Raw genomic sequence first — 21215 nt, forward strand, 5'->3', positions numbered from 1 at the left:
ATAAACTCTCTTTTCCAAAGATGAGTGATTCCTCAATCAGATACAGGGCTCGCAAAATCGCTAACCCGACGTCCCGGGGCTAGCGATTTTTCCAGTCGGGCTACCAAAATCTATCTCTGCCCTGCCCGTAGGGCTATGGTAGGAAGGAAAAATATATGTCAATGCTTTTGCATTCTTTCGGAAATGTAGCTGGGTAATTATGTCATTGGCATCGGTGAGCCACTGTCAATATGTGACATATTGAAATCGCGTTTGAATTTGCGCTTGTTTTTTGCTTTCACTTTGCAATTGGGTGAACTGTGTATAGAGAGCGACAGTACTGATTGGTGAGTGATGATAATTTGCGCACCAATTCCTCTGATATCGTCTTATCAATCGTTAGCTTACTATGCAAACATGACAAGTGAAATCTCCCGCAGCAAGCTTAAACATGTGAGAGGTTGATCGCGCAGAGAATCGCTGACCGTTATGTGTGTGTGTGTAAAAGCAGCAGGATATATATTTTAGTTCTGCTGAGCCAAATAAGACAGGTCAGGGTGAAGAAGTGACAGCCAAAGAAAAGCTTACCACAAAACGGAAAAGTTATGACAAATCAGACTATAAGGCGAAAAGAAAGTGCAGCTTTATGGTTTCATGGACAAAATAATTTCTGTGGCTGCAATATGACGAGCTATATAACCGGGGCTGCACATAAATGGTCCGCAGGTGCGCATTCGCTGTCAAAATAAAATAAAAAAAACGCGCACAAGATATGAAGTTGCAACGCGTGTTTGCATATATAAGATTTTCTGGAGGAGGACAGACATTTGTTTAGAACTCTTAAAGATGTCGAAGAAGCAAGCTCCTTTAAGCAATTACTTTGGTGTTCTTCCACCTCCAAAGAAATGTCAGAAGGAGTCCGAACCACAAAAGAAGCACGTATTCTCGGAAAAGTGGTTGCAGGAGGTGAGCTGGCTTCAAACAAATGATGAACGCACAGAGATGTGGTGCGGAATGTGCCGTGAAAATCCCACTCTAGCGGACAAAAACAGTGCTTTTTATATGGACGCAAACGCGCGTTGCAACTTCTTATCTGGTGCGCGTCTTTTATTTTGACAGCGAATGCGCACATGCAGACCACTTATGTGCACCCGTGTAAATAACATAATGTTCCTCCGGGTGTGTTGTTGGTTTTCTCTCGATTCCTGAGTCGACAAGCGCCTTTGTTACTGGGACCAGTCATTTTAAGAAAGGCCCCCAGTAGAACCCATGAGCAATGCAAGAAATGCATTATTGCTCAGTCTGCAATATCTTTCCCAGAACAAACACCAATTGCAAATAACATACTAAAAATAAACCTGAAAAATCTGTTTAGAACAGCGTACTATGTTGCAAAGAGTGAACTACCACTGGCAAAATTTAGCAGTCTTTGCAAACTTCAAAAAGCAAATGGCCTAGATGTTGGTTCCACTTGTCTCTTACCCGTGACTTCAGTGGAAATTTCAAATTCAGGATATGACACAGACTGATTCATGTCCTACACAGTTCTTACAAGTTCATAGAAATTTCTGTTCAATTAGAACCAAGTATTTGAGTTGATGATTGTAATACAATGTTGTAATTTGTTTTTCAACAATTTTTTGATTAATGTTTTGTTTCCTTTACAATATTATACTTTAATGTATAATATTGTAAAGGAAACAAAACATCAATCAAACAATTGCTCTCTTTTTTATTCGGGCTACTTACATTTATTTTGGGCTACCAAAAACTGAAGAGTCCCTGCCCGAAGGGCTACCAGGGATTTTGAAATTTTGAGAGCCCTGAGATATATTTATTTTTTTAATTACTTTTGTTTCAGCAACATTCAATTTAAAAACTGTACTTTTGAGTTAAAATATATATTTATAAGTTTAATAAATGACAAATTAAAAAGGCATGAACATTTTTTTTGTATTGAAAAAATATTGAACCGTGACACCAAAGTATCGAACTGAACCGAACCGTGAATTTTGTGTATCGTTGCACCCCTAGTATTTAAATAATACTCAGTTGGTCCTCCACACCATTATACCACCAGCCTGATCCCCACATAGCAAAATTGGTATGGGCCAGATCTGGCCCACACAATGTGCTTACACATGGCCCACATACGCCAGTGTAGGGACTAACGCGTTAACGCGTTATAATAACTACGTTATTATTGTGGTAACGAGCACGGTAACTAGTTATTATGCCAGAATCAGGAACACGTTAATCGTTACTGGTATTTAGATAGGGTCGTTATCAGTGATGGGAATAACGGCGTTACTAAAGGCGTTACTTTTTTCAGCAACGAGTAATAAACTAATTACTATTCCTATCGTTACAACGCCGTTACAGTTACTAACAAGAAAATGCGGTCTGTTACTATTTTTCAACAAACAGACGGTTGAAGCTGTGTTCAGCTTACTGCGTCTTCTATCAGTTGCACGGAAGTAGCTGACTACATAAGTAATCTGGACGCTACAACTTTAAGCAGCTGCGCGCGCTCCCGCTGATGGTAATCACGATCACTGTCTAGCACAGTGGTTCCCAAACTTTTTTTGCTAGGCCCCCCTTTGTTTTACAAGAAAAATGTTCGCCCCCCCCCCCCCCCCCCCGCGCGCGCGCACACGCACGCACAAACACATCCTCTAACCAAACACACCCATATTTTGCTCCATTGCGGTTTATTTCATACCTCAAACATTTATTAAACAATTAAGCAAATACAAGTAATCTGCAATAAATTACATTTAGTAAGAAAATAAACTACTAACTCTTTTACGCTACGTGCACACCTACACGGGTATTTTTGAAAACGCAGCTGTTTCTATGCGTTTGGACCTTTCTTCCACATGTAAACGGCGTTTCGAATCACCGAAAACGGAGATTTTTTTAAAACTCCTTTTTTGCGTTTACGTGTGGACGAGGAATACAGAATTCATCATGCAACGTCAAAGGTATGTGCCTTTTTTCACGTCAGGCTGTGCGCCACGTTATCGTTTACATGAGATGAATTGCAGAATGGCAGGTAGAGACAAAATACTGTTAATCTGACTTTCTGCAGGTTTTACACGCTTACATACACACATGCAGCTACTGTTCCTTTATTTACAAAGGCAGAGGCGTCACGGTGTGATTATTTTACGTGTAGTTGTTTTTTTCCGGTGTAATAATATTCAACATTGCTATCAATACATTTTTCAATCCCTCTGCAAAATGGGTTCAAAAACATAAACAACTGTGGGATGCTGTTTGTCCGTGATTTGAACCGGGGAACAAATCGTGGCAGGATCAGCCTGATGTTATTTGTATCCCGCTGTAACTTTACTGTATAAAGAGCTAACATCTCCAAAATGTCAGGAGTAGTTAGTCATTACAACAAGTGTTTGTGAACTAAAAATCAAGAATGTGTGATACTGTTTGTCCGTGATTTGGAGAGGCCAGCGCTGCTCCCAACGAAGGGAAAACCAATTCTGCCGGGGAGACCTACCTCGGCACTTGTGCAGGTGAAGCCAAAGGGAAGATAAGCTTCACCATATTTTCTAGTCTTTGGCTTAGAATGAAGTTGGTTTAGAAACATATTCAGCGATGCTTCATCTCCTCCTTTGCATTTGTGTGGGAGCCCCGTCAAAAACCTGTCCATTATGCTAGCAGTGTCCAAGCCTTGTTTTTTTGTTTTTTTCCCCTTTACATACCGTGCCCCCCCCCCCCAATGGCTCTGCCCCACACTTTGTGAAGGTCTGGTCTAGCACAACACCTGGAGCTAAGGGGGCAAAACAATCGCACGAGTGCTGCTGTTTGACTGAGGAAGAATAAAGTAGTCGTGGCAAGCCAATCACATGACCACTTCAAGACAATATGGGGCGCCGTTTGTAAAGTGAAACATGCTGAAATTAACGGCAACATTTTTCCACATTTAGCTCAAAACCTTACAAAAACATATTTTTTCGAGTAAATTTTTACAACATTTAGTAAAATATTTGTAATTTTTCATCAAATGTTAAATATTAAATCTAAATGTTAAATATTAAATCTAAATATTATATTTAAATCTAAATGTTAAATGTTAAATCTAAATGTTAAATATTAAATCTAAATGTTAAATGTTAAATCTAAATGTTAAATGTTAAATCTAAATGTTAAATATTAAATCTAAATATTATATTTAAATCTAAATGTTAAATGTTAAATCTAAATGTTAAATATTAAATCTAAATATTATATTTAAATCTAAATGTTAAATGTTAAATCTAAATGTTAAATGTTAAATCTAAATGCTAAATGTTAAATGTTAAACCTAAATGTTTAGGCTAATATGCAAATGTATTGTACGGATCAACCGAAATACCAAAATAAAAGCTACGAAAGATGCAACGAAAGATGCAACGAAAAGATTCATCCAGGGCAAGTCTCTGGAAACAGCTGGAAACTATTTGAAATTCAATAAGAAATGAGACTGTCAAAAAGTTTTCAGTTTTTTATTTGTCTAAAAATAATGGCATAGCACTTTTATTATTTGACTTATTTATTTTTTTAGAAATTTCTAAAATATGTGTGCTTTATGACAGGGACTCTATTGCATTTATTAAGCGCTCTATATTTTGATATTAGTGTCTCGTGTAGTATATAATCATGTGCTGTCTAATAACTGAGGCCTTAAACCTTAAACATATAAATAAGAAGTTAGACTTGTAACTCTGATCACGTCTCCTTTTTGATTTTTAGAGGTACTAACCCTTAGGCGACAGTAACAACACTGTTTTTACCTACCAATTCATTTAAAAGGTCTGCCACTGCCACTTTAAAGTCTGTTGACCTCATCAAGGTATGCAATATGATGACTTCATCACGAACTGTTTGTAGTTCAGTAATATTAGTCTTATTTTTACTTTAACACATGCTGTTTTCCACTCTCTTCCTGTGTGTTGGATTTCATTTTGCACCATGTTTGAATAGTTTGTTCTTTAAAAAAAAAGAAGCATAATGTTTGGCAAAAATCTCAGAAAACTGTGTAGAAGCAAAAGTGACAGGAGATAGAAATACTCAGCTGCTCATAAACCAAAACTACTCGGCCATAAAGAGGTCGGAAGAAAAAGGTGAACGCTCGCAGCCAACAAGGGCAAAACAACTCAAAGAAGACATGATGCAGCACTAAAGCAAAGGATCGCTCGTTTACTTGACATCAATATTAAAGTTATGGTGAACTGCAGCCAGGTCTGTCAGAGAGGAGTAGTACAGCGTTTAGCATCGAGGATCTCCTTCAGGTCTTTTGAATCTTTCATGGAGGTGCAGAAAAAAAATAAAATGGAGCAGGTTTCAGAAGGAAATCAATAATACATCAAGCACACATCTGTTTGTGGCTGCTGGAGAAACTCAGTTTTACCCATCCATCATGTTTAAACCTAATTTTAACCTGTAAGAAGAGAATCAGGAGAATTAGAGGAATATTTCTTCTTCGGTCAGAAGAATGTATGAATCATTTGTGCTAAAAATGTCTTTCACTTTAGAAAAAACATGTTATTTCATTGTTTTGCTTTTTTTGTCCCCTTTTCATTTCTGTTGAACTTCTCTTACCTAATTAGCGCATCACTTGCATCATTTGGATTTCTCTTCAGCTTCTGACAAATGACATAGAAATGCAAACTGAAAGTCAGAGGAGAACGAGAGGTCAGAAACCATTAACATGCAGCAGGTCCATAATTTGTTAGACAAAGACACAACTTTAGTTTGCCTCAGTTTGTCTCCTATACATACCACAGCGGATTTAAAGTCAAACAATCAGGATATGCCTTGACTTAAAATAATATGTTCTGGCCTACAGAGGCAAAACTGCTGAACCTCTGTCTTTCTCCAATAAATTGTGGATGTATGAAAAGGTGAAAAACTCAACTACAGCAGAAATGATTGACAGAAAAAACAAGACCATTTAAATATGCAGCATATTGTCTGATCCTAGCTTTGCAAATTTGTCTTTGTCAGTTATGATGGTAAAGAGAAAGAGAGGAGAATGGATGGACGACAGTAAATGAATCAGGACCTGCAGAGGATTAGTAAAGAGGAAGGGAGGGCAGCTATGAAAAGGATGAAGAGTGGAAAGGCAGCAGGTCCAGATGACATACCTGTGGAGGTGTAGACCAGAGGGCATTGGGCTTTTTGATCAGACTGTTCACCATAATCTTGGTGAGTGAGCGCATGCCTGAGGGATGGACAAGAAGTGTGCTGATGTGGAGAGCTATGGGATAAAGAGGGAGGGATGAAGTGGACGAGTCAAACCATGAAGAAACGAGAAAGAAGCCAGTTTAAGGAGACAGGCTTAGCTTCATGCCAAGAAAAAGCACTGCAGGTGTGATGTTTGCTTTTAGAGTGTTGATGGAGAAGTTTGGAGATGGTCAGAAGTAGGGATGGGTATTGATAAGATTTTCACGATTCCGATTCCATTTTTGATTCTGTTTAAAAATTCAATTCTTTATCGATTCTCTTATCGATTCTTTTTAAAAAAGGAGAACACTAAGGTCGATTAGCTTTGAACTTTGTTTTATATCTTCTCTTTGAACAAGATAGAAATTTAGGAGTAACATGGCCTTACAAACCCAACAGTGAGATCTTAAGAGATCCACAGCCTACGGCTCTTCAATGGGGTGTCACAGGGTCCCCGGGAAAAAAAATTGTAAATGTAAAATAATAAAATAAATATTCTTCTGTAGCAATAACAAAGTATAACATAAATTATTCAGTAGCAATTACACAAGAATATCCAGTAATGTCCTGCCTACAATTAAACACATTCACTTACCGAAAATCGGGGGCATCTGCTGTGGCAAATAGGTTCAAGCCTTTGACCACAAACTTAGTCACTGCTCGGTGACATTCGTCTATCCTGGCCTGAAAGGAGGCGCTACCGGTAGACTGCAGCGAGAACTGCCAGCATCTGAGCCAGACTCTGTCTGTCTCTCTCATCATGGTCACCTAAATGCACAGTAATGGCCGGTTTTGTAATAAGGCAGATCGCGCTAACATAATATGCACTGTTAGTTGATTATTTACCTGCCACATTAACAGGAGAGGACGTGCAAACGTTACCGCTGCTGCTGGGTTGAGATTCACGAGTCTGGAGCGGAATTAAAAACACGACATTCATTTAAGGTTATCACGTGTTTTCCCTTAAATGAAATATCTACTTTGCAAGTATTGCAAGTTGCCCTGTTGTCATCCGTTCTCGTAAAGTATAACCAAACTTTTGAGCTTTTGAGCCGCCGTGTTTCCTGCCAGGTAAATGACGCTCCGCAACGTGGTGACGTCATTCGGGGCGACTGGAATCGATAAGGGAATCATTTGCAAAAATGGCAAACAATTCCAAGGAATTGAAACAGTGGGAACCGGTTCTCAACAAGAACCGGTTTTCGATACCCATCCCTAGTCAGAAGGAGTTGCACTGTCTAGATCTAGAGAAAGCAGGATGACAGATGAGGTCAGGCGGGAATCTCCGTGGATTATAGCTTTTATAGGGAGCAGGTGGAGGTATGGACAGAATAAGTGTGTGTGAATAAGAGGGAGGCAGGTGTAGCAGTAAAGACACACATAGCAGAGGTAGTGAAGGTGAAGAAGAGAGCGCAGGCACGGTGGAGTGCATGGAGACGAGTATCGATGAATAAACTGTACAAAGATAGTAACCAGGAAGGAGAAAAAGTGGATGACCTCAGAGAAGATTTGTGGATGTAGTGAGGGAGGACATGAGGAGGATTGATGTGAAAGATGAGCAAAGAGTAGGTGGATGATTTACTATGGCGCCCTCTGGGAGCAAGTGAAAGAAGAAGATTCTTTCGATTATATGTAAAAAAAAAACAAAACAAAAAAAAAACCCTAACCAAAACACAGCAGGCTACTAAGTCAGTGTGTTGTATAATAAGAAACAATAGCAACATAAACTAGATCTGCATCGTTCATATAGCCCTGCAATGATTCATGTCAAATAAGTTTCCCTTTTTAATTTTAAATTTTTCTTTCCAAGAGATCATTTAATTAATTCTGCCTTTGGGTGACACTGAGAGCTCTTTTTTAAGTATGATGCCAAACGCCGTATGTCTCTTCAAACTTTTAAGCCCTGGTCCGTTGCACTGGGTGTAACTTTGCCCCTCAAGCATCTTTCATGAATATCACAAAGGTTGCAAGCCCTTTTCATGGCTTATGCTGCACTTTTTTTAAATTCTGAAAAATCTAATTAGTGAAGAATATCTACAAATGCTTCACTCATAATGTTTCTCCTTTGATGTTCTGATGCTCTGAGACTGACAAGACTGAGAATCCTGTGAAGTAGAAAAGATATAAGCAGGCATTTAGTGCAGAGATGAGCTAAGTGAGATCAGTGGATCACAGTAATTAGATGCCGTACGTAGGTTGTTTGATGCAGTGTCCTTGGTAGCTTGTTTAATCGCTGATGAGTTCCTTTAGCCTGTGAGTTCATGCTCATCCCCGTGCTACTCTTTAATGAAAAAGAGATTTCTATTTTATTTCCTTCTTTGCCACAGACACAGTCTAGTCCAAGTTTTTTTTTGTTTCTATTTGTTGCTTCTCCTTTTAAAATAAACCAAATGTTTATTTTATTTTATTTTCACTTGCTACACACGGGACAGACATGACTGGGGAAAGAAAAGGGAGAAAGAAAGAGAGGTAGGGAGAGAAAAACAGCGGGGAAGAGGAACGGTGATAAAGGGCAAAATCCCAAAAACCAACAAAACAAACAGACAAAAAATACATATATCAATCACCTGGATCACCTGTTGAGAAAGAAAAAAGAGAAAACAAGCAAAAAAACAGATCAATATAATAAAAAACATCATTGCGATGATCTATTTGAATATAACAGTAAATACTAAATATTGAATATTATTGTGCAGCACGTAGGATCGACAGTGCTCAGTGTGCTTTGAGGTAGGAGCCAAAAAGGGTGTAGTTTGTGTGTGTGAGCACCCGTGTGTACACCTGTGAGCATGAGCGCGCTTGTATTTAAAAGGTTCCTTCATGCAATGATCTGCTAGAGGGTGTGGGGAGCCACAGCCCCGTCGTCCAGGGCATGAAGCAGGTATGGAGGAGATTCAGGCCCCCATCATCCAGAGGCCCCCAGAACACAAGAGACCAAGGAAGACCAACGGAGGGGCAACCGTGCCACTCTCCCGGAAAGAGCTGAGGAGAGCCCCAGATGAGGGGTCACTCAGCAGCTGCGGAGCAGAAGCCAGGGGGAGTTGCAGTGACGCGCCCGTGAGCTCCGCCGACTGGCCTGAGTGACCGAGCCCCAGGCCGAGATGCCGAGGGCACCCCACCCAACGAAGTGGCCCGAGTGAGCCCCAGGCTCCAGGCCCTGACAAGCAGCCACTAGGAGTGAGCTGGTGCATACCAGACGCCCATCCCCGGACACCAAGAACCACCAATGCACGAATAGTCCAAGTTTCTATCTTCTTTTGAATGCATGCAGACGGCTTTAAGAGACTTTCAGAGAAGTAACTTTGCTTTCTTGTAAAGAGCTCTGCAGCCATTGTCTCTCAGAGAAGAACTCTCCTGACTGATTGTAATTATAGGCTCCTCTGGTGTGGCAGTGACAACGCTCTCTTGTTAAATTCCAAATTATGAAAATGAACACAGAGCTCAAATATAGCAGCAATATCAAACAAACTGATGAATGCTGTCACCGTGACAGGCAGAGAAAATGATTCACACAGAAGTGTGCAAAGCTTTCTGGTCTGTGCTATTTCATTCTACTGGGCCTTTTGTCGACGCGCCGCAGGAGGGCGCGAACGTCTCTCTTTCGTCTGGCGTCAACGGTCTCCCAGCAACAGCCAGGCTCGAGCTCGTCTCAATCGACCGCCGCTGAGCGCCGTCAAGCCGCACGGACACAGCCAGGCCTTCGCGGACAGAGTGGGGTGTTGCCTACAAAATAAAAGCCAACTGAGGTTAGGCGTGTAGTCGCCCAGCCTGACGGTGCTGGATTCTGCTGTCCCTGTTTGCTAGTTTGGATAAATGGCAATGGAATAAAATGTGAAATTTCAAGTTGGGAGGCTATTTTTAATGCTTAAGTAGCACCTCAAAGCAAAAAGCAAGAAAGATAATTAGAAAAGTAAAAATGAAATGTTAACCCACCAGTATTCATATGTATCGACCTCATGACTGCAGTGAATTGTAAAGATGATCGGTGAGGCAATTCAGGGATGATCGAAGGTACTGACACATCTGACCTTTATCCCCATCTAACAACGATTTGACTTTATAATTTTTTCAGATTTTTTCCTATCAAATACCTCCCATTTGATTTTTTTCTTTCGTTTGCTTTGAAAAACAGCGACCGGAAGTGGGACATTTCCCCCACACTTTCCGACTTACGCTCGGGTCTGCTCAGCTGCAGCCGAACAGACGAAAAACCATGGAGCGCAACAAGACGCGTTGGAGAGAATCACCGAGCGGGCGCGGAAAGTGTCAGTTTCAGTCGTGTTTGTAAGTTACTTCCAGCGAGAGTGGACAGACTTTTGGAACATCAGCAGGTGGAGAGTGATTCTTCGTTTTCTTTTTTTTCTCCAAGCGTGCGTAAACTGATTGGAGTGGTCGGGGAAAGAAAATAGCCTTGGAGTGTCCAGCGGCTACCAAAGAACGGGAGGGAGGCTAGTTAGTTTTTAAAACAAGCTCTGAAGTGAAGAAGAGTGCCTGCTGGATAGAAAGGTGGATTGGTGGATACCGTTTGGAGAATGCGCGCTGCGTAAAAGCCCCCATATCGCTTACATGTTGTTATAAGGAACAATTACTTCTCTTTGAGGAAACTGTGAGCGGAGACCTCCATAAAGAAAGGAGGCAGTGGTCTTAAATTGAAAGTGAGTTACTACTGAACAGTTACCAGCCATGGTGAAGTTCCATAACTCAGATCTATGGATAGCCTGGATGGTCATTTTCTGCATGGAGGGTAAGTTATATGACACTTGGAAACGTAGTCTGTGCGCCAACTATAAACTGAAAGCGCCTGGTAGGTTAATGATACCACTACTACTATTACTACTAATACTAATACTACTAATAATAATGTGGCTCTTTTGTAACTTGGATAAGTCACCATGACCATATATGTCTATAACTGGTATAAAAACAGACTTGGAACCCTTGGAACCTGGAATTGAATTGTCTCTTGGGCTCTGCCTCTCCAAAAGCCATATGATCCCAGCCCTCCTTAATACTTTGTGTTTGGATCACGCTGACAAATCCCCGGCATTACAAATAAATAAATAAATAATAAAAAAAAGACTTTTCCGCCTTTTGCTAGTCGCTATCCCCACCGAGCACTTTTGACCGTGCACGTCTTATCCATATGCGCACTGCTTAGTTTTCCTTGTGGCCACCTTACACAACCCGAGGTCTGATTTTCTTCTCCCCCCCACACCCGCCCCTTCTTTTGACCACTGATACACTTTAAAGCGTGGTACAGTAGTGTCTGTGTTTTAAAATAGAAACGGAGCAGACGGTGGAGGGTTGCGCTGGTAATCCGCCCGATTAACGAGGAGTATGATGATCAGGCTGCACAGGAGAGCGAGCAGCCCCAAAGGAAAATCACTGGATGTTCCTATAGCCCTCCGATGGGAATTTTATTGTGTGCGTGCACAAATAGCAGTTATGTATATGTGTGCGCTTTTGTTTACCTTCCCTTTCTTCTTAGCGCAGCGGTGCTGTTATCCCTGCAGTAATTTAACAGTGTTCTCGCCGAGAGTGCCTGCAAGTTTAGTGAGTTTGTCACACTTGCTGCTATAAAATAAACCAAAGTTTAAAAATTTGAAAACAAGTCCTTGTGCGTCCTATTCAAGCTTTAGGTGAGACGAAGGAATTCATGAAAAACAAGATTAAGTTAACATTAAAGACAATATTAACAGCCTGCCGTTTATAGACTAAATATATTGCTGCAGATATGATGTTTCCCCACTGAATAAGGATGGATATGGTGCTCATATTAAAATTTCCTTTCACCTGAGGTCCACATCTTTATTGAAAAACACGTCAGAGCAGAGCAGAGACATGCTTGAATATTGACTGATTCCTCTCAGAGCTTCATGCAACATTTGCACTGAACCTTGCAACACACACACACACACCAGTCTGACATGTCAATTTGGACCGAAGAGTTGTGCAAGATTCAATTTAGCCCGATTCCCCAGGTGTTTTTACTCCGCTGCTTGCTTATTTGGCTTGTGGGTACCTCTGCGGTGAGTGGATGCATGGCCTCTCGTCAGCTTCACTCGGGTTACACACATACACGCCCATGATAGTACATCGTGGACTGTGGTCACTCCATGTGTCTGTCCGGCTCAAAAGACCTCAGCTTTGCATTGACTTTAGGTTAAGTAAGACCGATGTGAGTTCAGCATCTCTGTAACAAGACAACTTGCTCAGAGAGAAGCAGGACAGCCTTTCTTCTCTCCTTTTGCTGTCTTGCTGGGGAGCTGCCAGTGTTGCTATAAATAAATTCTGATGCAGCAAAGTCTGTATTGTTCATGGTGGCTTCTGTGTTTGTTGACCTCAACTTTTTCACGCCAAACATAGTCTCTAGGATGATGAGATCAGTCTTAATAGACATCAGATTGTTTTTGAAGATATTACACATGAGACTTTATACATATATATTAGTTTGTTGTAGTTTTGCTTCACACGTGTGGCAAAAAACCCCTACTTTTTGTTCAGAAGTGCCTTAGGATGTCCACAGAAAAGCATGAAAAATGGAAAAGCTTTAAAAAGCAGGAAAAAGCAACAGAAGGAAGTAAAATTCATGAGTTCCTCGGACAGGCATCAATCATGGCCTAGTTCGTGGCAGGGCCCTTCGTATTTCAGCATTAGTTAGAGGACATGTCGTGTCCTCTTCAGCCATCAGCACTCCCCAGTTACACATAAATATTGTATCCCCTCTTCTCAGTTAGAAATGGATTCATCTCAACAGCAGCCTCGCAAGAAAAGTTGGGTTCGTCTGGATCTGCAGTGCTGGGATCATTTGAAGAAAGTTTCTAAAAGTTAGAAGAATGAACAGTGGAGACTCTATGCTGATAAACAGATTAGTTCAGCTGTTGTCACAATGAACACCCGTGGTGATACCAACACAGGGCCGCTCTGTTACCGTGCCCTGATTTAAAGATACACCCAGAACAGCCCTCAAGGGCGTAGCAGGGACAGATCCCGAGGTTCAGTCAATTCAGCAAATTGAATTCGAGCGGAGCTGGTGGCTCTGAACTTTTCAATTGCTTTTGTTTGGTTTACTCGCCTGCGTAACGCTTCCTATAGAATCCTTCAAGTTTGAATACACAGAAGCGCTCAGATTAGCCCGTTGTCTTCAGGTTTGGACCGAAGAGTTCAGTGAGAATAAGCGTTAAAAAGAGACAACATGGTCTGTTTCTCAGAGCTCATTGGCATTCAGGGCGTTCGTGCCTGCTTCAAAGCAGAACTTAGACCAATTCTCCTTCCTGCTCGCTCTGTGAGCTTGTTAACCTCTTGAGGCTCTGCTGAAAGTGGCGGCATCAAAGTTACACAGTGAGTCTGGTTTATCTGTCGTGTCGGTTGCTGCGTTTTGTCATGTTTGCAAGTCCACTTTCCAACTCAATCCGTCCCAGAAATTAGATTTCATCTACTTCCAGCAGGAGTACTCACCAGATCTGCAGACCATAAGACAACAACCTGTCTGGATGAAGAAAAGTGTGCTAAACAATGATATCTTTTTTGATTTTGGGTTATTGTTATACTTATTGCTCAAGTCATTTCCAGTCTCATCTTGTAGGCCTTGTTCTTTTTCCTGCCAGTCTTCTGTATCACCTGTTTCTGGTCCACTCATTATTCCTCCAAGTATAAAAACCTCCTATGTAGTTCTCCCAAATCGCCAGATTGGAGTGTTGTGTTCCTTAAAAGTGATTTTTGTGTTTTTGGTTTGCCTGCACCCTTGTGTTGTCTTTTCATTGCTGACTGCCATCATGCCCATGCTCTGAAAGCCCAGTAGTAAAGTTTGGCATGTTCTTCCTGGTTCCTTCAGTGCTATATTTGGATCCTTTCCTCTTTTGGACTCAGTCGCAATATTATCATCTTTTATTTTCATCAGTAATTACAGTATATTTCAATGACCATCAGGTCCAGTGAGAAACAACTGCATATTTACCAGAATGCCTTTTTTTGCCGCTTCAAATTGTCACCGTTTTATTTTGTTAGGCTATTTGTCTGCTAGTTAAAGCCAATGAGAGAGAGGAGAGCGGCAAGTAGTCCCTGAGATGTTATGCCAGTAGCAGAGTAAAGAACATGTAGGGGTGCCGAGAGTTTCCCGCTTAGTTGGTCAGGTACTAACTTAGAGAACACCTCTCTTGCTGCTGATGCAGATTAAAAAAAAAAAAAAGCAGTTTGTGTCAGTTTCAGCCGTTAAGTAGAGATTTTTTTTCACCCCCTCTCCTCTTCTGCCTGCTGCTAAAAAGGAGCAGCTGGAACAAGAGTGTTGGACAGATGGAACTTTCCACCTCGATTATTTTTCCCGCTAAAAATAGCCTCTCAAAAAATTAAAAGACCTCCGGGACCGCTCGCAAAGTGCATGTGCGTGCGTGTACGTGGCCGCTTGAGCGACAGAGGCGCAGGGAACTTCAGACGACGTGGTCCTCAGATGATGGCAGCCGCGGCCATCCTGGGAGTGTGAATGAATAAATGATGGGCAGATATTTGGAGGAGAGAGAGAGCAGCATTTGCCCGGTCCCTTGGTCTCTTAAGCACACATTAAACTAGGCCCCCAAAGAATCCACAGGCTGCCTCTTGCTTGCACGGCAGTTGGCCAAGCATCTGGGGCAAACATCTGATGTGGTCACTTCACAGAGATTTGGGGGTTTGGAGCTTTGAGGTTTTGGAGTTGGTTGTACCTCTAATCACAGTGGCAAATGAGGAAATCACGAGGATGTAGTAAAGCAGGGTGATGCTCTTAATGCAGCACTGCGATCAGTGGGGCTTTTTGTTGCATTTGGGTTAGATGGCGAAACGGAGTGTCGGGGAAATTGCGTGTCACTTAATAAACCAGAAGCTCAGCTTGTGGTCAGTGCCGTTGTCAAACTTGCTTTAGATTTGTGTTTGCCATTTATTACATGAAAAAAATAATAGGTTAAGTTCATATGTAAGCAGAGAAAGTGTGTGACTAAAGCTTTTTGACTTTTACTTTATGACACCTTGCAGCACTTGAAACAGTGGCCAGATTCATCTCCAGCCACAAGATCGTTGCTCTGAGCAAAGAGATAATCGTGGATGAAGTGCGACAATCGCGCCATTGTGACAGCTGATGTTAGTTTATGAGTCTTTGAAAAGGCAAGTCGGCTTCGTGACTCAAAGATGGAAATGAATCACTACAGTCTTGCAATGGGGCTTTTTTTTGTTGGTTTACAGGTGCAGAGGAGGTGATATCATTTGAAAAAGCTGGAAAAAAAAGACACAAAGTAATTCATGACTAAACAGCAGAACAAAATTTAATTTACATGCTCTATGTGTACGGCGCCTTCGTCTGTAACACACTGTGGCAGGTTGAGGCATTGGGATGAGAGCGTCTTTTAGCTTGATTTTCCTTTCGAGTGTGTGGGTGAACCCGAGGCTTATACATATTTAAGGCGGATGTCTTCCTCTTGTCGCGGCACCCTCGCGATCCTCTCCTTCAGGGCGCTACGACACGAGCAGTTTTGCTTTGCTGGCTCTTGAGGTTTTGACAGGGCTCCTGACTCGCTCGTTAAATAAGTTGCTCGGGAGTTGTTTGGAACATGTAGATACTGCGCTGCATGACCACTTTTACAATTTCTTTTTAAAGATATCAAGTAAACTCATGTTTACTCACGAGTCAGAACTGCTGTAAATTTATTTAATTGCTGTTTCAAAAGCTCTGCATGTACAACAAAAGTGGGGGGAAAAATCGGTCTCTTAAATCCAGCAAATGTGAGCAAAGTCATGCATGCCAGTCAGCGAAACTGCAGGCACAAATTGGGGCTTTCCATAGACTTTGATTTAACAGAATAAGTATTGTGTCTTTGCAGGCTCTTGAAAAAACCCCTCCTTGATGCCACATCAGTATCACAAAACCCCCTAAAAAATAAAACGCTTACTCATTCATCCTCTTTTCCATGGTAGGCTCTTTGTACCTCTTAAAAATTGTGCGGTCCAAGTTTTAAACTTTTCATGTTTCTAACAATTCATATTAATTGTCTTATAATTTACACAAGCTCTCCCACACCATTTACTTCCTTTTGTGTGTGTGTGTGTGTGTGTGTGTGTGTGTGTGTGTGTGTGTGTGTGTGTGTGTGTGTGTGTGTGTGTGTGTGTGTGTGTATGATATATTGCAGCTTTCAGTCAGTGGCTGCCTGATGGTCGTTCAGTTGATCTCTGGTATTACCAAGAATAGCTGCTGTGTTCATCATTGTAAGTCTTTATGAGCTCAGATCAATGGCAAAAGGAAATGCTCCCGTGCACACATTACTCCCACAGGTGTGCACTAACAGGCAGGCTGTTTGTGCTTGGGCCCTCTTATTCCCCTGGCAAATAAATTACAGTTGATCCCAAAGGATCAAGGTTTCCCTTGGATGGTAATGACTCCATCAGTTTGTTCCACCAATCCCAAATCTCCCAGTCGCGGACCATCAGATTGTCTCTTAGATTCATTAGGTAGACTCTCACTCTGCTGTATAGGCTGAATTTGTGAATAGCCCTGTGACTTGCTGAGTTGCACCAACTCAGAAATAAATTTAAAAAAGGTTTGTTAAAACTCTGTTAACCCCCACTTTTTATTGTGTAGAGTTCAATTTTTCAAAACACATAAAAGACCAATAACTAATATGTTTTGCTTTTTTAAACCCACATTACTATCTTTTCTTTTACAGTAAAACAATATAAACGGTGACCTTAGGAAAAAACAAAGAAATTAATAGAGCTGCAACATTATGGCTTATAGACAAATCTGAAGTATGTTACTGTGCAAAGTCTTGAGCCATCTCCAATTTCTTTAGATTTTGCTAAGAAAATAGAACATAGTGCAGCAATACATATAACACATAAATGGAAACACAGTATATAAGGCAAAAACAGAGTTTGTACAGTTCTAACAAGCTTGAAAGTCAATTTGTGTTAGCACCACCTTTATTCTTGAACTCCCTTAGCCAAGCCATCTTGTCAATCCTTTAAGTAGTCTTCAGGAATACTTCTCCAGGATCCTGAAGCACGCTCAAAGCTCCCTTTTGGATGTTGGGTGCCTTTTGTTCTGTTCCACCAAGAAAACCTTACACACTGCTTCAATAATGTTGAGGTGTAGGCTGTGGGGAGACCAATCCATGACTGATAGTTTACCTGAGTGTTGTTTTTATCCAGGTATGCTCCACACAGCTCGTGTGTTTGGGATCATTGTCATGTGGAGAAATTCGAGTGCCGTCAATCACATTCTTTCCAGACAGTATTGCATAGTGGATCAAAATCTGTTGGTACTTTTATGTGTTCATCATTCCCCCAAGCTCCAAACCATGACAGTGCCTCCACCGTGTTTTACAGATGGCTTTAGACACTCATTGTCACACTCCTCTCCTGAGCTCTTCTGCACATGTTGATTTGAACCTAAAATTTCAGATTTGATTCATAAGACCATAAGACCTGTTGCTACCGACTGTCAGTTCCATTTCTACCTGTTTCCCTACTTTAAAAATGGTTCATTTGCAGCCACTCTTACCCTGAGACAGTGCCAAGTTTTTGGCTAATATCTCTTTGAGAATATATTTTTGGTGTAAAAATTCAATTTATGTCTGTGAAACAGTGTTATTGTTAGTTTTTATAGCTTCAAAGAAATGGGAACATAATGTGTTTTTCTGACAGGCTTTCAGTAAGCGCGAAGTTGTCTATAATGTATAGAGACAACACTGGCTCATTCCTCAGTTTTGGTGCTTTTTTAAATTTTAAATGATTCACCTCAGCCTTACGACCACTTTAAAAATGACAAAAAAAGTCTCACTCAGAGAAAAGAAAAATCAAAAGAAATTAACGTGGCTAAAGACATTTGTACATCAACATGTTCCAGTCAAACTACAACTGTTTAAAGTGAACTGGAATGATAGCGAGAGGATCCAAATATGAGCATTTCAGGGGAAAAATTGAATTGTTAAAGAATTATAAACATTGCTATTGTGAAGCCCAATAAAATACAGGGTCTGCTTGAGTTTGCAAAGTTGTATCAGCTGTCATATTACGATTGGCTTTTTAATGCATCATCTGTTCAGCTACCAAGTGACCAATAACATCCAATCAATTCCATCCAGATGTTTTAGGTGGTCTTGTATTCTTTCAGTATTGTGGGCCTGTTTCACTCATATTGTATAAGAACAGGACAGTTTTCCATTGCCCACTCAAGACTATGCAGTACAAGAAGGCAGCCATATTTTGGCTTTTGTTTTGTAAGATTGGAGGAAGTGTGGCCTATCGTGTTTCCGCCTATTATATCACAAAATCTTTGGGGACGTTTATGTTCATGTCTTGTATATAGCCATCTTAGCTAAAAATAATTTCCTAAGAGTTTTAAATTCCTTGAAGTGGATTTCTGTCATGATTAAATTGAGGGTTGTGTACTGAAAGGGTATGTTATTATGATAATCAGCTCTCGGAAAGCAAGTTTTTCTTCTTTGAACCACCAGAATCCATTAAAAACAAGCTTCCTTATCTGAGAGATTTCAGAGCATTAGTGATTAGCAGAGTGCAAGAACAAACACCACACTGCTCCTTTATAGTAGTTGTAGTTGCATTTAAAGTGCAGGCTGACAGATTCAGCAGTGGGTGGTTTGAGGAAAGGCGAGGCAATATGGAGCAAAAATCATAGCTAGTTTCATTCATGGCAATACATGAGTTTGAGTAGATCTCAGTCATAGATAAATGTAAGTGAAAGCCACAAATGCAAGTGCCCAAGGACTTTAATTACAACAGACTGCAATCGAAATCAAATGCAAAGATAAAGTTTTGCTACCTTCCTCCATGTTGCACAAGTGCTGCTAGGTGGGCTAAGCAGGCTATTCGCTAAACACTGGCTCTTGTAATAGCTTATTTCAGCCTGGTGTCAGCAGATGTTAGGCCTTAACATTTGTTTTCTATTGTCTTATTCTTTGTGCTTACATATGCTCTACTTTAATACTGCCAAAACCCCAATAAAGCTGTCAAGCAGTCTCTTCAAAACCACCTACAAACTGCTGCTCTGCATCTGACAGACTCACCACACACAAAAGTTATAGGCTATGACTCTGCTCTGATTGCAGCTGTAGTTACATGTATAATGATCATGCAATGAGAGCGTATCTTTCTCACACGGCACAAAACCTGCTTGCTTAAAAGCTGCTAGCAGTGACAAATGAGTAGGACCTGTGAGTGAGTGGGTCCTAGACTTTTTAACAAGAGTGTGTCCTGAAGCAAGGACTGTACATCGGTATTTTCAACTGTACTCCCTGGAGTACAGTGGCCTTGCATCACGAATTTGAAATTGATTCTAAATTGATCTAAACAAAGACTAAATGACCTTTCAGCACTTGAATGAACCCAGAGGCTGAACCAGCTGGTGTCACACTGGGAGTTGATGCCGATCCTGTGACCTGCTTTGAGTGCACGGTGGTCCAGTCAGTTTGTCTACATCAGATAACTGTGCAGTCTCTAAAAATATACTATGCATAATTTCATACACTAGATTATAATTTTCTAAATTGCATAGTGTTGCACTCAGTGGGTTTTCTGCGCTCTGCCGTAATTGCTGCATTGATTGTTGGACACTTGGCTGACTGAACCTGCAGAAACGACTTCTTTCCTTTACGTTTTTAAGGTTCAGAGATCTCAGACATGACGTGGTTTAGAAAAGATGGAAAACTCACCACCATTTGAAAGCTTTTTGCTGCTGTACACTCTTTTTGCAAGAATATTTCCTTAATAATGTTTTTATTCTCCTGAAAGCAGTGTGATAGTTGAGTGAAAACCCTTTGATCCCTTATCTTTCACAATGAATTCACATGCTTCTTTTTGGAGGAATGTGGTCAGGGTGAGCTGATAAACTCATCTTGAAACCATGTGCTTGTTGTCCTGATAATCCTGGCTGTTACTCTCATAATGCGGGGAAAAATGCAGATTTCTGGAAAGGGAAAGAAAACAGATTGGGGAAAAAAGTTGTTGGTTTTTTTTTAAAAAGAAAGAAAGATGAAAAAGGGACAGATTCTCCTGCATTAAATATGCTCAGGGCTTTTCACTGCCATAGGTAATTCATAAACTAGCTGTTGGGGTAAAACATTGCTGCAGTATTTCTGCTTTTTCTCCAGTTTAATGTCTGTACTCTCAGAATCATCAAAAAGTACCCTTCAAAAGGCAGCGGGATGGTAAAGACAGGTTTCGATTTAATGCATTCTGGGAATCAATTCTTGGAACATGCTGACATCGCTTCTTGTAGCCAGATCTAAAATATAGCTACATATCTCTGATCTCTGAAAATCTGATTAAAAGTAACCGCATGGACTGTGATTGATTAGGCAAGCTTTCAGTGGGGTGGTCTTACTGAAAAAGTAAAGAAAAAACCCCTCACAAAAACCATGGTGGGTAAAATATAACCATAAGTGAGCAGAAGGACTTAAAATAACAGCAGGTATCAAGTGGTAATAACCTCAACTATTCCTTTGATATTCAAATGTTTTTAGAAGGTGTGCAGAAGAACCATATGCATTATGTCCTCTTATGTCATCAGCATCATGCTTACATGAACCACTGCTTTCATTTAGCTGTTCAGTAAGGACAAAAAAAGAAGGAGACCTGCTGTAGTGCAAGGTTAGATTTAGGTGTGACACACTTTGGCTCTCAGTAAATGTATGTTAACTGGCTGCCTGTTCCCTGCAGGAAAGGCTGTAGGCAGCAGCCCTCTGTAGTTCCATTATTAGTCCCTCTTTTGTACAGTGCCCTTAGAGCCTCATTTTCTCAGCAGTGTTATGCTTCCGCACACTTTCTCTTGCTCATTCATATTGTTCTAAAATGTCCAGCTTCTCTTCCTCTTTGCATCGTGACCTATATCCTCTTTAGGTTTCACTCTGCCCTCGCTGTGCTCACTGCGTTCGCGCCCGCTTTATTGCTCTGCATCACCTTTTCTTCTGCTGTCCCGATTTCTGTGTTTCTTTCCTTTTTTTTACCAACTCTCTATTTCTCTCCGTGACTCT

At 40.9% G+C, this 21215-nt stretch overlaps 2 protein-coding genes across 2 annotated transcripts in view; one reads left to right on the top strand and one right to left on the bottom strand.

The window, feature by feature from the left end:
- Window positions 1-5617: 5617 nt before the first annotated feature.
- LOC309687641 (uncharacterized protein) lies at window positions 5618-7403 on the bottom strand (the record flags this gene model as incomplete). The annotated part of the gene is made up of 4 exons (XM_082502734.1): window positions 7051-7403; window positions 6800-6972; window positions 6126-6238; window positions 5618-5649 (listed from the first exon to the last, which is right to left on the bottom strand). Exons 1-4 carry the CDS (start codon window positions 7057-7059, stop codon window positions 5618-5620), a joined length of 327 nt encoding a protein of 108 aa, XP_082358860.1. The 5' UTR covers window positions 7060-7403.
- Window positions 7404-10352: 2949 nt separating this feature from the next.
- The window catches only part of igsf11 (immunoglobulin superfamily member 11), a 122844-nt gene continuing 111981 nt past the window's right edge, over window positions 10353-21215 (top strand). The window contains exon 1 of the mRNA XM_082503794.1: window positions 10353-10948. Within this exon, the coding sequence (XP_082359920.1) occupies window positions 10888-10948 (61 nt within the window). The 5' untranslated portion in view covers window positions 10353-10887. The remainder of the gene's footprint in view (window positions 10949-21215) is intronic.

The sequence above is a fragment of the Aulonocara stuartgranti genome, assembly GCF_965226115.1.
Source record: "Aulonocara stuartgranti genome assembly, chromosome: 14".
Classification (NCBI taxonomy): Eukaryota; Metazoa; Chordata; class Actinopteri; order Cichliformes; family Cichlidae; genus Aulonocara; species Aulonocara stuartgranti.